General features: G+C 43.3%; 1 protein-coding gene across 1 annotated transcript in view; it reads left to right on the top strand.

Annotated features, from left to right (window-relative positions):
- Nucleotides 1-23,405, top strand: part of FSTL4 (follistatin like 4) — a 117,211-nt gene that overhangs the window by 86,160 nt on the left and 7,646 nt on the right. The window contains exons 5-10 of the mRNA XM_008071447.2: nucleotides 4,294-4,455; nucleotides 4,833-4,967; nucleotides 6,269-6,295; nucleotides 9,871-9,989; nucleotides 13,209-13,358; nucleotides 20,431-20,538. Of these exons, the coding sequence (XP_008069638.2) occupies nucleotides 4,294-4,455; nucleotides 4,833-4,967; nucleotides 6,269-6,295; nucleotides 9,871-9,989; nucleotides 13,209-13,358; nucleotides 20,431-20,538 (701 nt within the window). The remainder of the gene's footprint in view (nucleotides 1-4,293; nucleotides 4,456-4,832; nucleotides 4,968-6,268; nucleotides 6,296-9,870; nucleotides 9,990-13,208; nucleotides 13,359-20,430; nucleotides 20,539-23,405) is intronic.

Raw genomic sequence — 23,405 nt, 5'->3', positions numbered from 1 at the left:
TGGGGAAGCTGACTCAGGGCTTCACCTGGAACCTATCAGGTAGATACAAATTCCCCAGCCTCATCCCAGACCTTTGGAACAGATGCTGTGCGCGTGAGCCCAGCGTTTTGGTTTACCAAGTTCCCCAGGTGGTTCTGATACATGCTCTAGTATGAAAACACCGTGGGTCTGCAAGATTCCTGTCAAAGATCAGGGCTGAGGCAAAGGCCAATCTTCAACACTGGTGCTGGTCACTGGCCATTTCAATGAGGAAGTCAGTCCACAAACCACCAGGTTGGTGGCAAGCCCATTCCGTGAGTTCCCAGTTCACTGAATAGGCCCACCACCAATAAAAAATGGTGGGCTTCAGGAGGTATTTCCTCTGTGAGGTGAAAGGGTGGAGCCTGCTCTCTATTCTGACTAGTCTTCTAGGACCACTGTCTTCATGCTTCCAGATCTCCCTCTGGAAGGAGTCATCACACTTGCAGTTAATTGTTTAAACACCTTCCTCAGCCAAAAAGCTCCATGAGGGGCCAGGTGTAGTGGTTCACACTTGTAATCCAAGTGCTTTGGGAGGCCAAAGTGAAAGGATTGCTTGAGGCCAGGAGTTTGGGACCTAGCTGATATAGTAAGACCTCCACCTCTATTTTAAAAAAATAAAAAACGTTTTAAAAACAGAACAAGGGGGAGGGGGATGGGATTAACAGTAGCAAATATCTGTCGGGGGATGGGAAAACACTTCTTATCTACAGGGTGCCTGAATGAAACGTCATTGTACACCTAACCCTTAACTGTACCCCACAAAACCATAATAAAAAATACTGATTAATGAGAAAAAAAAACAGAACAAAACTTCATGAGAGCAGGGCCTGAGGCTATCTTACCCACAACTACGTGCATCATGCCTGACACTTGGCTGGCATTTAATCAACTTTGGCTGCACAGTGTGGAATGGATGGAGCCTTGTAAAATCCATTCAGATCATTAAGGTGGTCCCAGACTCAGATGAGAACTCTCTTGGTTTTTCCCTCACCCTTTCTTCCTCCCTCCCTCCCTCCCTCTTCTCCTCCTCACTTTGCAACATTTGGTATTGTTGCGCTTTGTAATATCCTTACAGCAAAAGGGCAATCATCACTCTCATTTTTCAAAATTTCCTCAGCAGTTCTGGCACATTTTTGTCTTCTAAATTCAGAATGTTTTGTCAAGCTCCTACCAACTGATTTATAACTGAAATTAGATTAAATATGTGGCTTAATTTGGAATTTCTTGTTTCTTAACAAAAGTAAGTCTTCCTATCCAAGAATGTCTCTCTCCGATTATCCAACTCTTTTAATAATGTTGTTGGTGAGGTTTTCTGGTTTTCTTCATGAGTTCCATCGTAGTTTCTGTCTGGTCATTGTTGGGGTGTAAGTAAGCTATCAATTTTGTGTGTGTTGGTCCTGGTCCCTTTCCTGGGCTCAGTTATTAATCCTTACCACTTTTTTGGCTTGTTACATGGAAGATATTCACACATGATTTTTCTCCATCTTGCTAATATTGTGCCTTTCATTTCTTGGCTCCCATTGACAACATCCAGCATCACACTGAGAGTCTGTTATTACTGCCTTTCCGTCTTCCTTTTTCTTTTTCCCTGGCTTGATGATTTACCATTCAAAAAAGAATGGTGCTGCCATTCTTTTTTATAGAGATATTCTTCATTGTAAGAAGAAAATATCATTCTGTTCCTATTTTATTGAAGGCTTTTTCCCAAGAAATGGATTTTGGACTTTTTTCAAGGGCTCTTCTAGGGTCTAGCAAGAGAATCAAATGGTTTTGCTCTTCGCCTCCCTTTGACTTTGGAATGATTAATTACAGATTTCCTAAGAGTTTGCCATTGAAACATATTATATTGGTCACAATATGTTCTTTTAACACCATGTTGGATTTGATTTGTCGATATTTTACTGAGGATTTGGGTGTATCTAGTTCTAAGTGAGATAGGTCTATAGTCTTTTTTGCACTCTTTCTCTGACAGGTTTTGACGCCGAGGCTATACTAGCTTCATGATGTAATTTAGAACATCTTCCCTGTTCTATGCTCTAGGAACTATCTCTTCCTTAAATGCACTAAGGAACTCTCCTGTAAAACAAGTCAAAGTGACTTTGGGTTAGAAGCACTTTAAAATTGTTTAGATGTTCTCTTCTTAATTCATTGTTGGTCTTTTAAAGCTTCCTTTTAAATGATCCATTTCATTGAGATTTTCACATTTATTACCCATAATTGAATACAGTATTCTCATAATTTTTAAGCCCCTCTGTGCTCTTTTTGTATTTTTGACATTGACCAAATTTGCCAGAAATTTGGCTGTTTTGTTGTTTTTTACAGACAGACAGCTTTTAGATTTATTTATCAATTCTATTCCTTTTTAGCTTTCCAATTGATGCATTCATTTCTGCTTGTGCCTCCACTGATTCTTCTCCCACTTTCTTCAAATTACTCGGTGATTACCCAGAAGGCTTGTGTAAAGAGATAGTGATCTAACAAGAACCCAAGTTTATTAACCCCCAGATTCTGGCCATTCCTATTCTAGGACTCTGGTTACTCTACCACATTCTCCAACCAGCCCCCAGTCCAGTGCTCCTGGGCCTCCACATTCTCTCTCTGTGCTTTTGAATTATAACCTCCCAACCAAAATTCTGCTCTCTGTTCAACTTGAATCCCATTCCTCCCTCTACCAAAGGCAGGGTTTAGGGAAGTTTCTTTCCTCTTTGAACCAAGGGGGAGAGTCAAAGAAGTGAGCTACACGTTTATGTGCTAAGCATGCCTCCAGACACACCTCAGCTAGAGCTCCATTTACCGCCTCCGTCCCCAGCTGCCTGGGACAGGCCTTTCTGCCACACCCTGAGACTCTCTCCAGAACTTTAAACAAAGAGAAGCTGGGGAAACATCTCTGATTTTACTGATTTTGGTCTCTGTGTGGTTTGGCACAGGATGCTCTGAGCTCATGCTATTGAAACAGCACTGGGCCATTGGGGCGGGGATCATGTTCCTTGCTTGCCAGCCGTTCATTAGCTTTCACCTCTGCCCCCCAACTTTGCCCCAGAGATCAACCGAGGAAAGACTTGAAACTCAGGCTGAGTTGATCAAATAATTAGCGGCCTCCTGAGAAGTTGTGACAGGAGCTGCAGAGTCCATTTCTCACAATGAGGCAATGGGGTTTTTCTTTTGTCCTTTCCCATCTCACTACAGATCACTAGAATCTTCCTGCCTTGCTCAGGTCCCAGGCTCCACACCACCATCTCCTTCTACACAAGTATCAATTTGTTCTATACTCTGGTTCCAAGAAACCCTTCTTACTTCTAAATTACTGGAATGCTTCCTTTTATTGGACAACAGGAGCTTCCAGATAACTCTAGGAAAATATAGTTGTCCACTTCAGGAATAAAACAGCTGCCTGACTTCCAAAAGGTGTGTGATATTTTTGTTTAGTTTAGTTTAGCATCCAGCTATGTTTATATAACACTCCTACGAATCCTATTTGAAAGTGTATAAAACAAAATGTCTGGATAAGAAAGAGCCCTCTCCACTGAAAATATTTATTTTATTTCCTGGGCTCAGAGCTAGAGGCTCCAGACTGTCTTCGGTTCTTCTAGGTTCCTCCCCACAGCCTGAGTGAGAAGGGCCAGAGCTCTGTGGAAGGTGCTGGCACCTTGCCTACCCACACTTATCTGGTGAGTGAGCCAGGTCACACCCCCATCCCTGAACTTGACTTCCAAGGTCCGTGACTGATTCACTGCAGAGCCAAGGAGGGCATGCCTAGCCCGTGACTCAGGGTTTGGGAAGTAGAGAAATAAAAATGACCCCTTGGAAAATCAATGGACTTCCCCAGAGCAGAGCCCTGCCAGTCAGCACCCATAAGTGCTTTGTGAAGCATTTCCTGCAAGAAATTAAGTCCCTGTCCAATGGCTTCCCGATAACAGAAAGATAATGTATCTAAATTTTATTCATGCAGAAATAAATTCCAGTGGCTGTTGCTCTTTACATGTAACAGCTGAACAGCATTAAATATTTGGATGTCTTTCTGATCGTATTCAGAATAATGATGAAAGCCAGGAATTATAATGTACAAAGCCTGGCAATGTTTATTGCCTGCAATCCATTTCACAGCCCTTTCTTTTAGAGCTTGTGTTGCCGAAAAGGATGATTGTAAGCTGGTTAAGCAGAGAACCCCAGTCATCTCTTGGGTCTCTCCTCTGGAACAAGGTCTCAGGGGAGGGCCATAGGCCAGCACCCAGCTCAGGGCCATCTCTTACCAGCACTGACTCTCACCCACAGTGCCACCTGTCATCCGCGTCTATCCAGAGACCCAGGCACAGGAACCTGGGGTGGCGGCCAGCCTGAGATGCCATGCAGAGGGTATCCCCATGCCCAGAATCACTTGGCTGAAAAACGGCATGGATGTCTCAACCCAGATGTCCAAACAGCTCTCTCTGTTAGGTAAGAACTGCCCTTGGTAGACAGCAATGCAATGTTCCCATCCAATTCAAGCTAATACTACACTAATGGCTATGAGTGGTGTAATTTGTTCCTAAGTCAGACAGGCTAAGAGTGAACAGATGTCTCCTCAAATTTTCCTGTTATCTGGGCTTGCACATGATTTTGGCCTTCAGAAAGCAATGATGAAAAGCTGTCACTCGGGCCCCGGCCATCCTGTTAATTTCTGCTGTGCCAGCGCTTCCTGGGCATATTTTCAGAGGTGTTGGCCACCCAGGGGCTGTGTTTTTAACCTCAACATTCTCGATAGCCCCATAAAGGAAATAGAGAAGGGATTTCTCCAGCTGAGCAGGCCACCCTGAGCACTGACCTTTCTGCAGCCAATGGGAGTGAACTCCACATCGGCAGTGTTCGGTATGAAGACACCGGGGCATACACCTGCATTGCCAAAAATGAAGTGGGAGTGGATGAAGATATCTCCTCACTCTTCATTGAAGACTCGGCTAGAAAGACCCGTGAGTTGACTCTTGCCTTTAAGCTTCTCACTGAGCTGTTTGGGGGTGTTGGGTGGCAAGGGAGGCCCTGATGGACCAGGGCAACAACCACCCACCATGAGCCCCTGAAGTCAGGGGCAAACCCCATATCCCTCTGTGCATATAGCTGGGATCAGAAGGTGTCTGGAAGTGAGCAGGCCTCCATTGGCAATCTAGAAAACTCTGAAATGTTTACAGGGAAAATCTCTGGTCAGCAGAGCCCAGGAACACAAGGAAGCTCAAATATCTCAGCCCCAGTTCTGCCTCTGACCTGCTGTTTATCTGTAACCTATGCTCTATCTACCCACCTGGTTCTGGCATCCCACAGTGGGCCAGAAACTGGCCTGTGCACACACACATACCTGAGTGTATGGTAGCCTCTACTGTAGGGACCCAGACTATCTGGCATGCTAAATGCACACTTCCTTATAGCCACTGTTCCCCAGGCAGGCCTGCAGATGTGATTTCACAGACACGGGTATTGATCACAGTCAAGGACTCCAGTCAAGACTTTATCATCAAAGGAGCTAATCAGAAGTATTTCACATGGTTTTCCTAGGAGAATCTTAGTTGAAAGTCAGTTCTCCTGTAAGTAACTCAGGACGTCTGGGAGAGATGTTGTTCACTTTTTATCATCCACAGAACGTGGGAAAGCCGTTTCGTTTCTATAACCCTGGGTTTGTGCCCACCCACCACATCAGAAGGTGGGGGGAGACCAATATCAAACTCAGGTGGCACAAAGCTTCATCTGGTTTCCGAGGGACTGGCTGCCCAGCCCCGGGAATCCCCAGGGATTCCCCAGCAGGAGGAAGTGTGCTGGGCACTTCCTGGTGTTAGCAGCTTCTGAAAGGCTGGGTGTCAGCTGCTCCTAGTATCGGGGGCTCTCTTACCCAGGCCCCTCTCAGCACAGACCCTCTAGGTGGTTGAGGTTGTATTACAGAGTCAGGACCTTTTTCAGTACCAAGGGTCACTCACACTGGTGCCTCTAGGTTGCCAAGGACCCGAGGACCAGAAAACTGCCTGCCAGAGTCATTGGAAAGAAGCCTGATTCCAAAGATTCATTTAGAAACCGAAGGGGTCTTGAGACCTGAAACCATTTGCTCATTTCCAGCGCTCCCCCTAGGTCCCATTGTTGGGTGGTGAGTGGTGCAGTGTCTGTAAGTGATGGGCTAGGTACCGGTATCTTCATAAATGCCACCACTACAGTGAAGGTTTGACGTTGCTTCCTTCTTTTTTCCTTCCCTCAATCACATCCCCATTTTCCTAATTCTCTGTCGCTGCAGTTGCAAACATCCTATGGCGAGAGGAAGGTACCGAGCTTCTTTGTTCAGTGTCTTGTCTGTGTTCACGTGTGTCCGTGGTTCTGTGACAGGCCATCTTTTCCATGAGCTGCCTGCCATCAGCTTTCCCAGACACTAAGGAGTCCCCACAAGTGGGGTCAGGAGGGGGAAGGTCAATGTCAAACTCAAGTGTCAGGTGCTTTGGACCAAATTAAAAATGTACCAATGTCTTTAATGAGAAATTTAATAATGGAAAGTTTCCAATAAAAGTGGCTTGTAACCTCCATGGAAGCAGGCCACTTGCCAGGGGTTCCTAGTCAGATCTGGCCTTAAACTTTTCTCCAGTAGCTGATATTGCTGTTGTGTTCAGTGCTTTGCTTATCTTGTACTATTTTTAAAAGACCTCAAAAAAGTTACAGGTCTCTACTAGATAGTAGCTTAGTTTAAGTATGCTTTGATTGAGGAAATGCTGAAGAAAAAGCTATCATGATTTCTGTAAATCTTTAACTGTTAGGTTGATCCATATGAAATTGCCATTTTTGTGCATCAAAAATGGTCTAACACTGACCATTTCATATGGTTCAAAAAATGGCAGGCACATGTGGGAGCTGATCCTAAAGCCTGAGTCACTATTGGGGTGCATGTGCATGCCCAGGCCCCAGGCCTCATTCTGTGCCTTCCCCACACACCCCAGAGCCAAGTCCAAATCCCTCTGAGGTATCCCAAGCTCAGTGGGCAAACGTAGAGACAAGCAGCAGCAGGACGCACCACATGACTTCAGGGTTAAGCACAAAATCTGCCTCTTAAAAAGCCAGGATATTTCCTGTCTAAGGTTTCCTCAAGAGCTTTGCATGGTGTTACCTGCAGTGTAGCATGTGCATGCATATACGTACTCAGAACAATTAAAGTTGGCACAATAAGTCTGGGAACAAAACAAAGGGAGAGCCCAGAAAATGAAGAATTTCAGCCAATAGCAACAGTCACTGCTCCCACCCACTCATGCCCTTCCTGCTGAACTAGTAGTACCCAGGCCGCCATGCTCAGGGAGCTTTTGCTCTGTGTCCTTTAAGAGGTGCTATTTTGCTAATGCAAGGTTAAGGCAAGGGCACTCAAGTTTCAAATGTGGAGACCTGCCAAGAATGCAAAAGGCCCTCAAGTGCCCACTTCAGACCCACAGCTGCCTTAGGGCATAGTGCTGGTAGGTATATTGAACAAGTGGACAGGAAATAAATTCCATCATGTGTGGGTGGCTAGACTCTTCTCTCCTTCCCTGCTATAACTCAAGGCCTGGGGATGGGGATGCAGGAGCCAAAAGGGGACCAGCAGGCCTCAGGACACACTTGGATCTCAGTAGGAGAAAGGAGATGATGAGAGCAGACGAAAGCACCAAAAGTTCCTTCAGGCCCTCTTAGCAGAAGCTAAGTTCAGGCTGATCCTTCCAGGGGGCTGGATCATAAAGTAACTTATTTGTTGAACGAGTGTTTGTTGAGCCTCACATTCCGCGGCTAACCGTGAGCAAGGCGCTCGACCTGTGAGGTAGCTATAGCCATGAACCCCATGTGGGCTCTATTACACTTTCAATCTTGTGTTGGTTCTTCTAGCTATCAGTTTTCCCAGAAGCCCAGGAGGCTGTTCCTGGGGTCTGTGATTTAGCAGGGACTTTGACCCACTCTGGCCCTTAGGTTTGAGCAGAAGCAGTTTGCTGGATGAGAGTATACAGAAGAGAAGTTCCTATTGTGGGCAAGATAATAGACAGGTCAGAGCTGGGGCGGGCTGGCGGGCTCATTGCAAAACCCAGATGCTGTGGGGCTGAGGCCTGGCATTTGTAAGTGGTGAGCTACATCTGGCTTTCTGGGGACAAGCTGCCCAGCACCAGGGATTCCCCATCAGGGGCTACGCTGGGTACTCCTAGGTATTAGCAGCTTCTGAGAGGCTGGGTGCCAGCTGCTCCCAGTGGCAGGAGCCCTCCTGCCCAGAGCTCATCTCAGCATGGACCCGGGAGGCTGTTGAGACTTATCACAGGGTTGGGACCACATTCAGTGACGCCTCTCTCACCACTTCAAGGCCCAGAAGGCTGCCTACAGGGTTACTGGAAGGAAGTGAAACAGTGATTACTATTTTTCCATTTTATGGTTTTCTAACTCACTAAAAATTTGCCCAGATTGCCCATGAAGTCAGTACACTGGTTTCTTGAGCATGCTAGGAAAGAGAGTTTTCTGAACATTTAGTTTTCTGAGAATTTACAGGAGTCTTAATGTTTAAGCTTTAAAAAGAAATGATGAGAGAGAGGGAGGGGAAAGAGAGAGGAAGCAGTAGAGAGGAAGCAGGGAAGAGGAGGAGAGAGAGGGGAGAAGGGAAGCGGGAAGAGGGAAGGAGAGCACCAGACCATATGTGTCTTTGTACCTTGTTTCCCTTGTGTGGAGAAACAGAGTGAAGGACAAAAGGCAGGGCCCACAGTCTAACCACAACTCTGGCACAGAGACAGGGAGCCTCAGCCAAGACCCTTCCCTTTCCTGGACCTCAGTTTCTTTGTCTTTAATTTTTTTTATTTATTTATTTTTGAGTTGAGGTTTCACTCTATTGCCCAGGCTGGAGTGCAATGGCATGATCATGGCTACTGCCACCTCAACCTGCTAGGCTCAGGCAATCCTTCTGCTTCTGCCTCCCAAGTAGCTGGAACTACAGATGTGTACCACCACACCTGACTAATTTTTTTACTTACTGTAGAGACAAGTTCTTGCCAAGTTGTCCAGGCTGGTCTCAACCCCTTGGGTTCAGGCAATCCTCTGCCTCAGCCTCCCAAAGTGCTGGGATTACAGATGTGAGCCACCGTGCCTGGCCTCTTTGTCTTTAAAATAAGAAGGCTGAACTAGATGGTCCCCAAGGTCCCCTCTCTGATAGTGTGAGTAGCCGTTCTCCTCAAAGAGCCACAGCCCTGGGTGTGGAGGGTGGGGAGGGTAGGACGAGGCTGGAGGCCAGGGAATGTCTGCTGCCCTACACAGAGCTGCTGTGGAGAAACTGGGGAGACAGAAATCGGAGAAGACTGCCTAGAAGGAAGGATTAGCCAGCACCGACAGGCCAAGAATAAGTTTGGGCAAAGGCATACCAGTCACAGCATTCTTAGGGCCCCACATTCCAGAGAGAGACACTGTACACAAATGTGTTTTAAAAATCAGATGCTTTGCTTTCTTGGCATCATCTGATCCATTCTGATTTGACAAGGAATAACCAAGGGAGATTTTTCTGTTCCGAACAGAAAAGGTCAAATGTGTATGTCAAAACCAAGACCATCTTTTATTTGAAAACCTACATTGGGGGCAATCCTAGATGACGTAGGGCAGCTGTGGGCACTTGAGGGGACAGCCTGGGAACTACAGAGCCTTTGATGTGCTTCATTGATTCGCAATCCTTGGGGTACTTTCTCCACTCACACAGCTACGAGCAGACTGCTCATGCTGCCTGGCTCTGTCTTGATCAGGAATTGCATTTCATGCCTGCACCAGATGCATCCACTGGTTTCCTGTGTGCTCAGTGTCGCATGGAACCCTGCCTGGGTGGGGGACGGCTGCCTGGAGGGGTGTGACCATCCCATTTGCTCCTCCCAGGCCTCAGCGTGGGAAACATGTTCTACGTCTTCTCTGACGATGGCATCGTCGTCATCCACCCCGTGGACTGTGAGATCCAAAGGCACCTCAAACCCACGGAGAAGATTTTCATGAGCTATGTGAGTTTCTGTGCCAGGGGCAGCTTCTACATCTCACATGGCAAAATCCTAAAAGTCAGTCTTCAACCATGTGTGTCAACTGATTTCTTACATTTGCTATATGTGTGTTACTCAAAATTTTTCCCAAGGCTAAGAGTAATTATACAAGGCTGAGAGTTTAAACCCTCATTCCTTTACCCAGTGGCCCCTTGTATACACTAAACCCAAGGGGAAACCTAGCAGGTACAGATGGTTCCTGGCCTCCAGAATTTCACAGTCAAGTGACAGAGACAGCAATGTGGACAGAGAGCTGTCAAACATGTATTTCATCGGTAACCTGCAGAGAATTAGGGCTGGGCAGAAAGTGACAACATAACATGCAATAGGCAGAGACAGAAAAGATTATTGCTGCTGGCAGATCTAGGAAAGACTCAAGACTCAGCTATCAGGAGCCTTTCCCAGGGCTGGGCCTCCCATACCAGACCCCTGTCCCTATGGCTCATTTCCCACTTGGCCTTGTGATATCCTGAGCTCCTGGAGGATAAAACTGTAGCACTGATTCCAAAAGGATCATCTGAAATCCACCATATGCCTTTCCCTTGAGGATACACATAATGTGTACTCAACTGTGCACAAGGAATGGACCAGTGAAAAGAGATGGGCTCAGAGTCCATGAAGGAAGAGAGCTCGGTCCAGGCATGTTTCTACAACAAGCATCCTGCATTGCTGTGCTGGTTGTAGGTATGTCTCGGGCATTTCTCATATATGTGGCTTGGGAAAAGCTGTTTACTAGGCTATTTCACTTAATTTAATTGTTTTTAGGAAGTGTTACCTCCATAGACATTTTTCTTCCATATAGTAGCCATAAAGCCAGTTGGAAAGAGTGGTCCTAAGTAATTTCTAACAATTAGGTTTACATAATTGTACTCTGTCACTTTGGCACTAATTTCTCATATATTTGCCATAGCCTAACCTGTAAATTAGAGGGAATCTCTCAAATCCTAACCAGGACTCAATTTTCCTGAAAAGGAAGGTAGAATAAAACACAGTAAGAAAGGTCCTGAAGGTGTTTTAAGCAACATAAGACCATAGTGAGCCATGGAATAGTCCCAAGTCACAGTTTTTACATCTAGAAAATGTCCAAACACCCCACAGGAGGGTTACAATGGGAGAACCCTCTTTCTAAAGTGCTAGGTGAGTAGGAAGTTGGTGCACCCTCTGTCAGGCCTCTTCATTGGGTTAGACGTATACTTTTTTCCAGCAGGAATCAGCATGATACAATAAGTAGGAGATAGGCTTTTAAGTCAGGCAGACCTGGGTTCAAACTCCACTTCTGTAGACTAAGTGGCTTTAGAAAAGCACTACTGCAGTCACTTAGGAGATAAATGGGGGTGGCATGAGAGAACCAAGTGGGACCTGGAGAAGAAGCTTCTGAGTGAAAGAAACAGATTCGGGCACCGTTAGCACATGAGTGTTGGACAAAGTCAAGTGGACAGACAAGGGACTGTGCAAATGATTTCATACGATGTCGAGATGAAAACCCTGAGGTTATCAACAGTTCAGGGACAAGTAGGCTAGAGGAACCACAAAGAAGATTGAGTCAGAGTTGGGCCAGAGTCATGAGGAAAACCATGAAAATGTATATTGTGGAAGACAAGGGAAAAGAAGGTTCTCCTTTTCACTCATTCATTCAGTCAACAAATATATTTTAAGTACCATTTCTGTGCTGAGCACTGTACTGTGCTAAGGACATAACAGTGAACCAAAGACCCTGCTCTCGAGGAGCCTGCAGTTTAATGAAGGAGGAAAGACCATGCAAATAAGTGGACAAAGTCAAGCGGCGAATGAAAAAATAGAATAAGGAATGTAAGGGGTACTAAGCTAGATGAGATCAGAAAAGGTCTCTCAATAAGGTAGCACCAAAGCAGAGACTGGAAGGAAATGAGGGGAATATACCTTGTAACTAACTATCTGGGGAAGGGCATTCCCGGCAAAGGGAACAGCCAATGCAAAGACCTTGTTACAGGAGGGTAGCGTGACTGAGGAACAGCAAGCACACTCATGTGCATGAAGTGGGGTGGGTAAGGGAGAGAAAAGCAGGAACCTGAATACAGAGTAGGCTTCAGGAAAGACTTGAGATTTTATTCTGAGCAAGAAGGAATGCTACTGGGGTTGAAGGGCAGATTGAGAAGAGGGGTCACGTGATCTGTCCTGTGAATGTCGAGAACAGGTTGGAGAAGGCTGGGGTGGAATCAAGGAGCATATATGGATGCTATAGCAGTGACCTAGGTGACAGGTGATGTGGCTCAAGCCAGGCTAATAGAGCAGAAGTGGTAAGAAAGAGCCTAATTCTGGGTATATTTTGAAGGTACAGCTGAAATGACGTGTGATACATTGGATGGGACAGAGGGTGGAGAAGTCAAGGATGGCCTCATTTCACTAGATTATACATTGTTAGCCCGTGCAAGTAAAACAACAATTGCCAGGTTTTGAGTGGAATGAGCAGGATTGAGAGGTAAAATCAAGATATATCTCAAACGTATATATTTGGAATTAACCAAGTAGAGCCAGGCAGTTGGCTATATAAGTCTGGAGTTCAGGGAAGAGGCCTGAGCTAAGGATATGAATTGGGAGTTGTAAGCATGTACTGTGTTTAAAATCATAGGTTTCAATGTGATTAATAAGGAAGTGGATTTTAGAAAAGAAAGAGATTTTGGCGTGAACCCTGGGCACTCCAACATGTAGAGACCAGTAAGCCAAGCAGAATCCAGCAACAGGGGATCAGCCACTGAGGAAGGATGGCAGAGGTTTAAAGTGATAGGCAAGGAGTCAAGACTGACTTTGGAGAGAATGTCAGCTTTGAGGTGAGGACCAAAGGGCTAAGGGGCATGTGAGAGAGTTGAGGAGGTGAAGAACGAGCGTAGGTGACTCTTTCAGAAGTTTGGCCATTCCCAGACGTTGTTTAAATAATGAGGATGAGGAAGAGAAGGTAATGCACAAGAGTGAAGGAATATGAACTGGAAGCTGCTAATTGAGAGGGTGCCAAGAAAGTTGGAGCTGAAAAGATGAAAAGAACATTAAGGAAGTTGCTGATGTGGGAGGGTTTGGGTGCTGTGTTCTGTGGGTCCAGAGGATTCTAAGAGAGGAAAGAAAGAGAGGAGGGTCAGGGGAAGGGAAACTCACAGGTGTCGGAGGGGAAGGGCAGTTAAGAAGATATATGGCAGCCTGTCTCCTTTATAGGAAGAAATCTGTCCTCAAAGAGAAGAAAATGCAACCCAGCCATGCCAGTGGGCATCCGCCGTCAACGTCAGGAACCGGTACATCTATGTGGCCCAGCCAGCACTGAACAGAGTCCTTGTGGTCGACATTCAAGCCCAGAAAGTCCTACAGGTACACCTCTTTAAAGGGGGAGGGAGACTCCAAATTCTGGGGCACAGCCTCCCACATTCCTCTTTGCTTTCTGCACACCCCCCAGCTACTGTGAGAGGTGGTCAGACTGAAACAATTCACATGCAGCTGTTCATTAAGTATTGTCTACTATTTGCCAAGCAGTCATGAATGGCAGTGATGTCCCTAGAACTTACATTCTAGCTGGGGAGACAGACTATAAATCAGAATTGTAGGGAGCTGTAAGTAGCACAGCTGTGGAAAACCAGGTTCAGTGTGACAGAGGAACTGTAAGACTATTTTCAAGTCACCCTCTTTCTGGAGGTGAATGGAAACTGAAATCTAAGTGCCCAGTGGGACCCAGACTCTGGGGGTGGGACAATGATGAGGGAAGGGTGGAATGCGTGAAGTCCAGGGGTAAGCAAAGACCAGCTCATATAGGACCCTGGAGGCCAATTAGGACCTAGAACAAAATCCAAAATGAGGAAATTTCAGTGAGAAAGCCACTGGAAGGATTTAATCAGGAAAGTGGCATAACCTGACTTACATTTTTATAAGACTTAATCTGGCTTCTGGGTTAAGAAGAGACAGGAAGGTAGGACAGGGATGTAGTCTGTCATCATCCAGGCAAGAGATTGACGGTAGCAGTGGAGGTAGTGAGAAATGATCAGATTCTTGATATATTTTGAACATGAAGCCTAAGATTTTCTGATAGGTTGAATGTAAGGTTTGAGAGAAAGGGGAATCACGTTGTTTGTCTTTTAACTTAAGCATCTGTAGAACGGTGATGCCATTTACAATGTGTGATAGACTGAATAACAACCCCCAACAGGTCCACATCCTAATCTCCAGAACATGTGACTGTCACCTCACATAGCAAAAGGGACTTTGCAGATGTATTTAAATTAAGGACTTTAAATTGAGAGATTATTCCAGATTATCTAGATGGGCCCTAAATGTAATCACAAGTATTATAAGAAAGCGGCAAAAAGAAATTTAACAACATAAATGGACGCAATATGAACACCGAAACAAGATGCTACATTGATGGCTTTGAAGATCAGAGGAAGGGGCCATGAGCCAAGGGATGCAAAAAAAATGCAGCTTTGGAGGTTGAAAAAACCGTGCTCAGGTCCAGAAGGAGCATTGCCCTACTGGCATATTGGTTTCAGCCCAGTGAGATTTATTTTGGCTTTCTGGTCTCCAGAACTGTAAGAGAATAATTTTCTGTTGTTTTAAAGTCATCAAATCTGTGATCATTTGTTATTGCAACAGCATGAAACTAATACACTATAATAGAAGAGACTTTGGGCAAGGCAAGGTGACAAAGCATGGAGCAGATTGGCAGGGGGAGATTTAGGTGTAAAATGCTATTAGGTATATAAGTAAAGATGCCAAGCAAGCCAATGAATAAATAGATCTTAAGTCAGAGAGGCCTAGCCAGAGATATCAATTTGGGTATCATCACCATATGACTGTAGTATATATCCAGAGCGCTATGTGAAATCACCAGGGGTATTACAGATAGAGAAGAGGTCAGGGTTGGAGGCCTGAAGCACTCCAACATTTAAAGATCAGTAAGGAGGCCGGGTATGATGACTGCCAGCCAAGGAAGGAGGATCGCTTGAGCCCAGGAGTTCAAGATGAGCCTAGGCAAAATTATCACTAAGGCTGGAGGTTTGAGGAAAGAGGTGAAATTTGAACACAAGACTGAATTAACTAGGGAAAAACTTCATCTCTACAAAAATAAAATAAAACAAGCTAGCCTGATGTGACAGCACACTCCTGCTATAGTCTCAGCTACTCTCATGGAGGCTGAAGCAGAAGGATCACCTGAGCCCAGGAGGTTAAGGCTGTGGTGAGCAGTGATCATGCCATTGTACTCCAGCCAGGGCAACTAAGTGAGACCCTAACTCTAAATAAATAAATAAAGATCAGTAAGGAAAGAAGAAGATGAAAAAGGAAACCAGGAAGGAATAGACTGAAAAGTAGGAAGAAAATTAGGAGAAGGTGGTATTCCCAAAGCCAGGAGAAGAGTGTTTCTAAGGAGAGAGAGTGGTCAATGGTGTTAAGTGCTAAGAGTATTTGTGTGTTATGAGGACTGAGAACTGATTATTGAATCTGGTACCAGATTCATGGATCACCTTGACAGGAATAGCTAGGATAGGGGTGGAATGCAAGCCCACTGCAGTGGATTCAAGTGAGAACGGTAGGGGAGGACATGGAGATGGTGCATATAGACAGCCATGTGGAAGGGTTCTGCCATAAAGTAAACAGACAAATGAGTCAGTAGCCAGAAGGGGAAGCTGAAGGAACGTGAATAGGTGACATTACAGCGCTTGTATGCTAAAGGGAATAACTGCTCCCACAGTTCTTCTCTTTCTCTCCCCTATCCTCAGTTTAGGCAGGAGTCACTGAAACCAAGGCACACAAATGGAAATCAGCCTCAGATGAAAGCATATTCTTTCATTATAGCAGGAGAAAATGGAAAGTATTCAGACACAGGTACAAATAGGTGATACAATCAGTGGTAGCTGCATGAACTTTTCTTCTGGTTGCTCTTCTCGGTGAAATGAGAAGAAAAAAATATCAAGACAGGAGGTTTGAGGAGAGAAAGTGAAAGTTGAACACAACACTGAATTAACCAGGCAAATGTGAGAGGACTATTGGGCAATAATGAGGGACCACTTAATGAACATGGAGCGAGGCGCAGTGGCTCATGTCGGTAATTCCAACATTTTGGGAGGCCAAGATAGGAGGATTGCTTGAGCTCAGGAATTCAAGACCAGGAATTCAAGATCAGGAATTCTGGACAATACAGCGAGACCTCATTTCTACAAAAAATTAAAAATTAAAAATTAGCTGGGTGTGGTGGCATGTGCCTGCAGTCCCAACTCCTTAGGAGGCTGAGGTGAAAGGATCACTTGAGCCCAGTAGGTTGGGGCTATGGTGAGCCATGATTGTGCCACTGTACTCCAGTCTGGGTAACAGAGAGAGACCCCAACTCAAGCAAAAAAAAAAAAAAGAATTGTGGGTGTAAATTTAAAGTGAGATCAGTCAGCAGAGTTGTGTCTCTTTTTTCAGCAATACTGAGCTGCTCTAGTGCAGGCTTATTGTGGGAATAAAGTTGGAAATAACTATGGTCATTTTTTTTTCCTAGCAAATAGAACATTTTCTGACTATCTTTTTGTTTTTGATTCCTCTGACCAGAGAACATCTTCTGAATATTTCAATCCTTTGAAATGTATTGAAGCTTGTTTTATGACTGACCATATGAACAGTTTTGGTAAATGTTCCATGTGCATTTTAAAAGAATGTGGTTAGGCACAATATTCTATATATGTGTCAATTATGTCAAGTTGGTTCATTGTATTGTTCAGATGTTCTTAGCGATTTCTTTTGGTCTGCTTAGTCTATCAACTGCTGAGAGTTGTGTTAAAGTCTTCTACTATGACTGTAGATTTATTTATTTCTCAAAGTTCTGTTTTGCTTTAAAATGATATCTCCCTAGGAGAAAGACTCCTTTATTCTTAAAAATATCCCTCTTTATCTCTGATAGTGCTGCTTGCCTGAAAGTCTATTGTGTCTAATACTAACCTAGCATAGCTAAATCAGATTTGTTTTTATTAGTGTTCTCATGGTATAATTTTTCCATCCTTTTATTTTCAACATTTCTATGTCATATTTAAGGTGCTTTTTTATAAAGTCACATGTAGTTGGAGTCAGAGTTTTATCTGGTTTAATAATCTTAGCCTTTTACTTGGAATATTTGATCCATTTATATTTAATGTAATTAATTATACAGTTGAGTTTTATCTACCATCTTGCTGTTTTTCATTTGACCTACCTGTTTATGTTGCTTCTTTTTATCCTTTTTTGCTTTCTTTTAGATTTGTCAGATACTTTTCTTATTCTATTTTTTCCTCTATTAGTTTGTTGAAGATGTACCTTTTTATGTTGTTTTACATTTATACATTATAAATGGTATGTTATTAATACCATAGTTATTACAACACATATCACTGCACTGATAGTCTCATACAAATTATTACCTAATTCCCTAATAATGTCAGAACCTTAGAATACTTTAACCCTCCTCCTGCCTTTTGTATTATTACGATAATGAATTTTAACTGTATATATAACTTAATTCACCAGGATATGATTATTACTATTTTTATAGTACATAGTAATTTATATTCATCCACACATTTACCCTTTCTATTGCTTTTTATTCCTGAAGTACACAGTTCTGTCAAAGAATCATTTTTTAATAGTTCTTTTATTGTAGACCTGTTGGCAACAGATTCTTATAGTTTTTGTTTGAAAATATATTTTATATTTCTGAAGGATATATTCACTGACTATAGAATTCTATATTGGCAACTATTTTCTTTCAGCATTTTAAGATGTCATTCTATTATTGTTTTTGTTTGGTTTTTTGATAGGCCAACAGTCAGTTTTACTGTTACTATTTTGAAGGTAATGTATCATTTTCTTCTCTGTTTTCCTGATTTGCCTGGTGGTCTTTAGAAGTTTAACTATGATGTTTGTGGGCATGGTGTTCTTTGTAGTTATTCTGATTTAGAGTTTCCAGAAGTTCTTGAATTGTGCATTGATATCTTTCATCAGACTAATAACTTCTCAGTCACTGCCTCTTCAGGTATTCTTCTGCCTCGCCTTCTCTCTCACCTCTTCTTTGGAAACTCTGTTAAAAAAAAAAAAAAGTTAGACCTTTCCATTGCATCTTACGTGTCTCTTTCTGCTTCACCTTGGATAGTCTATCAGCCTGCTTTCAGTTTACTAATCCTGTCTTCTGCTGCGTCTAACATGGGTTTAACATAAGCCTATTTATTGAGTTCTTTTTTCAGGCATTGCATTTTTCACTTTTAAAATTTATACTTAATTTCCTTTTTATATAAATTTTTAATTATCTTTTTATGGATCACTTGTGGGTCTGTTTCCATTGTCATATTAGTTTTATTTCAGTCATGTCATCTGTCTCTTGGAATGCCTAGTAATTTTTTGTTAATGCCAAACATTCTATATAAAAAGCTATAGAGATTTTAAATGACTATCATCCACTACAGAGGGTTTACCCTTTCCTCTGCTAAGCAGAGAGAGTAGAACTAATCACTTTAATCAGTGACTAAACTGAATCAAAGCTGAGCTGAAACTTCTGTAAGGCTCAGTCTGTCTCTGATCCACCACCAACCCAAGGGCTTCTTTACCAAAATCTCTTCCCTGACATATCCTTGCTCCTCAGCACATTGAGACTATGTAAAGTTCTGTTCTGAATTTAAGAGATTTTGGATTTAACTCTCTGTGCCACTTCAGAAAAAGAATATGAAATCTGATGGGAGAAAGTTAAGCAGAAAAGGGAGAGAATGGCTACAGTCCAAACTTCAGGAAAAGTTGCTGTATAGCGGACAAATAAATGGGGTAGCTGGAGTAGAATATATAGTCAAGAAGGGGTTTTTTAGAGAGAGTATGTGCGAGAAGTTTGAGATTGCATAAGATGGCATCTTTACTGATGGCTTAGGAAGCTCTGGGAAGAGGAAGAAAATATCAAGCACTAAATAAAGGGAAGTAAATAGAGGGAAGTAGCCAATAAGCTACCAGGTGGTAGGAACAAGGAGGGGTAGCTAGAGGCTACAAAAGACCTAGGGTATGTGAAGTCTAGGAAAATATAAACAGACAACTGTACTTAAGGCTCAGAGGACAGGAAAATAAAAACAGCCTGTACTTGAGGCTCAGGAGACAGGAGGAGGAGTTATATCAAAAAAGTAAAGGAACACTTCAAATACGGTGTCAAGTAGAGAAAAGACATTTCATCAGGGGTGGGCAAAATCAAGAGCTCAATTCTGCATACATTAGGTTGAGACTGTCCAAATGAGTGAATTCTAGAGTCATCAGAGTATAAAGCGTTGTCAGAAGCCTTAGTCCTGGATGAGCTCATCCAGTGAACAGATAGATGTAGAGCCAAGGATGAAGACCTGGACATGCCAAAATCTAGAAGTCAAGATGAAGAGAAGCCCAGGGGGGTGGAAGGCATAGTCGAGAAAGCATTTCTAGAAGAAAATAGTTAACCACGTGGAATCTTGCTGCAATGTCAAGTAAGAGGATTGTAAAGTGATCTCTGAATTTGGCTTGAAGTCTAGGATAGTTCAGTGAAGTGATAAAGACAAAGATAAAACTTGGTGGAAGTGAGTTAAGGAGAAGTGCAGGAATTCCAGAGACAGTTCTTTAGAGAAGTTGACAGAGGTTTTTTGTTTGTTTGTTTTCTTTCCCAGACCAAAAAGGTTAGAAATGAGTGGGAGTGACTAGAATATTGACTGGTGATAAGAAGAACAAGGGGTCATAGTCTAGAGATATGAGCATTACCGAATAGTTTTTGAACTTATAAAACTACAGTTTAAGAAGTAGAAGAGAAAACATCCCTTTCTTGATCGGGCCACGGGAGAACCTGTATTCTCAGGGAATAGAAGAGTTTCGGTTACTACAGTTTAAAAAGAGAGTCCACCTGATGCTACAGTCTAAGTCCCAGAGGTTCCATTCAAAGGATGTGCAAATTAGAGACTGCTCAGAGTAGAACAAAGATAGGGAGGGGCAATAATGAATGTTCTCAAAGTCCACTTCAGATGACCTAGAAGAAAGAGCCAGTTCACCAGAATCCAGGTCACAGAGTTGTCTAGGGAAAGATACTGAGAGTCCAAGAGGCCCACAAGACAGGAAGAGAAGTGAAGGAACCCTGGAGCTGGTTTCTGAAGGGAAAACTTGAAACCTCTGTGTTCAGGCATTTGCCAAGTTGGTCTAGATCCCTTTAAGTAAGATGTGCAGAAAAGTCTTTTTTTTTTTTAAACGGAGAACATTATTGACAACTAATTTTAAGCCTCTGAGAAAAAAGCCAGAGGGGAAGCTCCTGCCCTGGGTTCCCAAATGGGATCATTAGTAAGGCTCCTCAGTCAGCCTTCCCCTCACCCAGGAGTGGTGTCCATGCACATGAATACCAGAAATGACCATCATGTCAGCTTTCACAACTCTAATGACCAACTTGTCACTATTTGTTTTCAAGTCCATAGGTGTGGACCCTCTGCCGGCCAAGCTGTTCTATGATAAGTCACATGACCAAGTGTGGGTCCTGAGTTGGGGGGATGTGCACAAGTCCCAGCCAAGCCTCCAGGTATGTTGCACTCATGGAGGCTGAAACCCACTCCACAGAATGAATGACTCTCTCCCTTTGAAGCAGATGCCTCCTGCTTTGCTAGGTGCCTAATCACATTTATCTAAAAGATGTCCGTAACGCCTCTAGGAGAGCACAGGAAACTTCCCCAGGTCAATGCCCCTCATAGATATTGACAGGACATCTTCAGCCAGGAATGCCTTTAAAGATTTTGATGTCATGACAACTAGAATATGGTGCCCAATCCCCACCCAGCCCAGCCCCACAATACCCGCCTCTCCTGAGCCAATAGCTCCTGGGTTCAAAGAGAAGGAGGCCCTGGGGTCCAGACTGTGAGAAAGGAGATAGAACTCTCTTCACCTTGGACTGGGCAGGCTAGAGCAGTGTCAAAGCAAGCAGTAGATGCTGGCCAATGAGGAAGGAGAAGCAACAGCAGCAATTATGTCCATAAACAAAGGCACATTTATGGAGGGCTCACAGTGTGCTAGGATACTGAAAAGTTACGTCATTTGCCTATGTTCCAATCCAGGCAGTGTGGTTCTGAAACCCATATATTCAGCCACTGTACTGACTCTTGGGAAGAGCATGGGCTCCAGAGAGCTGTGGGATTCCTCCATCAGTCAGGGAAGGTCAACAGCATTCCTTATCAGGAATCCATGTGAGTTAAGCACTGCAAAAAGTGATTTGAATGCCTGTTTTCTCAATTCTCCCAAAGATGGTACAAAGAACCATTCTAGATGCAGAGGAGAGAAGTTAATTTGTTACATCCAATGGATGCCTCTGGACATTAGAGTTTAATTCTCTCTCAGAACTCCAGTTGAGGAAAACTGCAAATGGAGCCAAATCCACCCTGGGACCAAATCTGGCAAGAGGCCAGGAAGACCACAGCCTAGAGAAGCTTCTTCCTACGGACTGATTTCTGTGCTGCTTGACTAGGGAGAAGACACTACTTCACTGTCTATAAACTAAGGCTACTGTCTCTCAAGGGACACCAACAACCATTCTTGGGCCCCAGTGAGGTGACAGAAAGTAATAATAGCCTATCAGAAAGCCTAGAAGCTAGAATAAAGGTCATTAAGGACAGAGTATCAGCCCAGAAAATGAGAGCTGCCAGAGGTACTAACAAAGAATAAGAAAGCACTTCAGAAAATTCAAAGGGTATGGGCCAGATGCAGTGACTCACACCTGTAAACCTAGCACTTTGGGAGGCCAAGGCAGGAGGATCACTTGATCTCAGGAGTTTGGGTCTGCAATGAGCCTGAATCATGCCACTGCATTCCAACCTAAGCAACACAGTGAAATCCTGTCTCAAAGAAAAAATTCAAGGGGAGGGCCCACCAGAAAAAAAAGAATTTTTTGGAACTAAAAACTTAGGAGACAAGCTAATGACAGAAAAACTGAATAATACAAGCAAGAAACCGGGTTTAATAAATCAAAGTTTTTCATATGTCCACATATACAAAATATATCGCTAAAGAAAACCTTTAAAATTATTTCCTAGCTTAAAACTGCAGTAAATGAGTTGAGAAATGCATAGTTTCCACTGAGCCCCAAAATAGTACCCTGAAAGAAACCACAGAGTACAGAAGAGATTGAGATCTGGTGTGGGAAAGAATAGTTTAGAAATAAAACTGTTGGAATAGATTTAAACATTAAATTGAAAATGTCCAAGTTGAAGAAACAAAAAATTTCATGCTAGATTGATGAGAATGACACACTTCTGCACTTACTGATATAAAGTTCCAGAACACCAAGAATAAAGGAATAATCTTATATGTTTAATGGCAGAAAGAAGTATTTACTATAAAAGAAAAACCAATCAGATTGGCATTAGACGTCACCTGCAATGGAGCTGAAAGATTGTGGAATCACATTTACATGCTGCTAAGATAAAAGGGCTGAAAATCCAAGAGTCGTGTTCCCAGCCAGGTCACCATACACCTGTCAGGACAAAAGAAAGATGTAAGGCTCTGCAAGAACTCAGGAGTGAATCACTCATGAGCCCCATCTAAGGAGAGAAACATCAGGAGACCAGAACAGAGACATCAAGATGGAGAGAGATAAGAGGAGACAGTGGTAGGTAATAAACCAAGAGAGGATTATCTAAAATTAAAAGCAAAATGGGTGAGGAGAGACTATCTGGAAATGTATACTAAGTTCTAAATAAGGACATTTGAATTAGGAGACACACATTGTAAAAGAAATTCTGATACCAAGCTGTAACTAAAGATAAATTACTACAGTAAATGTAAGAGTAGGGAGTGGAGGCAGAAGGAAGCAGTAAATACTAAAAAAAAATTCACCTTATTGAGTTAAGAGAGGAGTTAGAGGATGTTATTTGAAATTGGTAGTTGAAAAGTAAACATCTCATTACACCAAAAGCAACAAACTGAATTCTCCTGTTAAAAGCAAAGATATCAAATTGGTTTTTCTTTAAAAAAAAAGAAGAAGGAAGGAAGGAAGGAAGGAAAACTAACAATAACTTGTTTACAAGAAACACACATAAAACAACTTGATAATAAAAGGTTGAAATTAAAGGGGTGTGAATAGAAATGACAGGTGGACAAACCTGGCACAGTGGCTCACACCTGTAATCCCAGCACTTTGGGAAGCTGAGGTGGAAGTATGGCATGAGCCTAGAAGTTGAGACAAGCCTAGGCAACATAGCAAGACCTCATCTGTACAGAAAAAATTAAAAATTAGCCAAGCATGGTAATGCACGCCTGTAGTCCCAGCTACTCAGGAGGCTGAGGTGAAAGGATCAGCCAAGCATAGGAGATCGAGGATGCAGTGAGCCATGATTATGATACTGCACTCCAGCCTAAGCAACAGAGACCCAGATTCAAAAACAAAATGAAAGAGAGGGA

The sequence above is a fragment of the Carlito syrichta genome, unplaced genomic scaffold, assembly GCF_000164805.1.
Source record: "Carlito syrichta isolate Samal-C Ts95f unplaced genomic scaffold, Tarsius_syrichta-2.0.1 Scaffold314331, whole genome shotgun sequence".
In the NCBI taxonomy this organism is placed as follows: Eukaryota; Metazoa; Chordata; class Mammalia; order Primates; family Tarsiidae; genus Carlito; species Carlito syrichta.
This window is presented reverse-complemented; position numbering and strand designations above follow the sequence as displayed.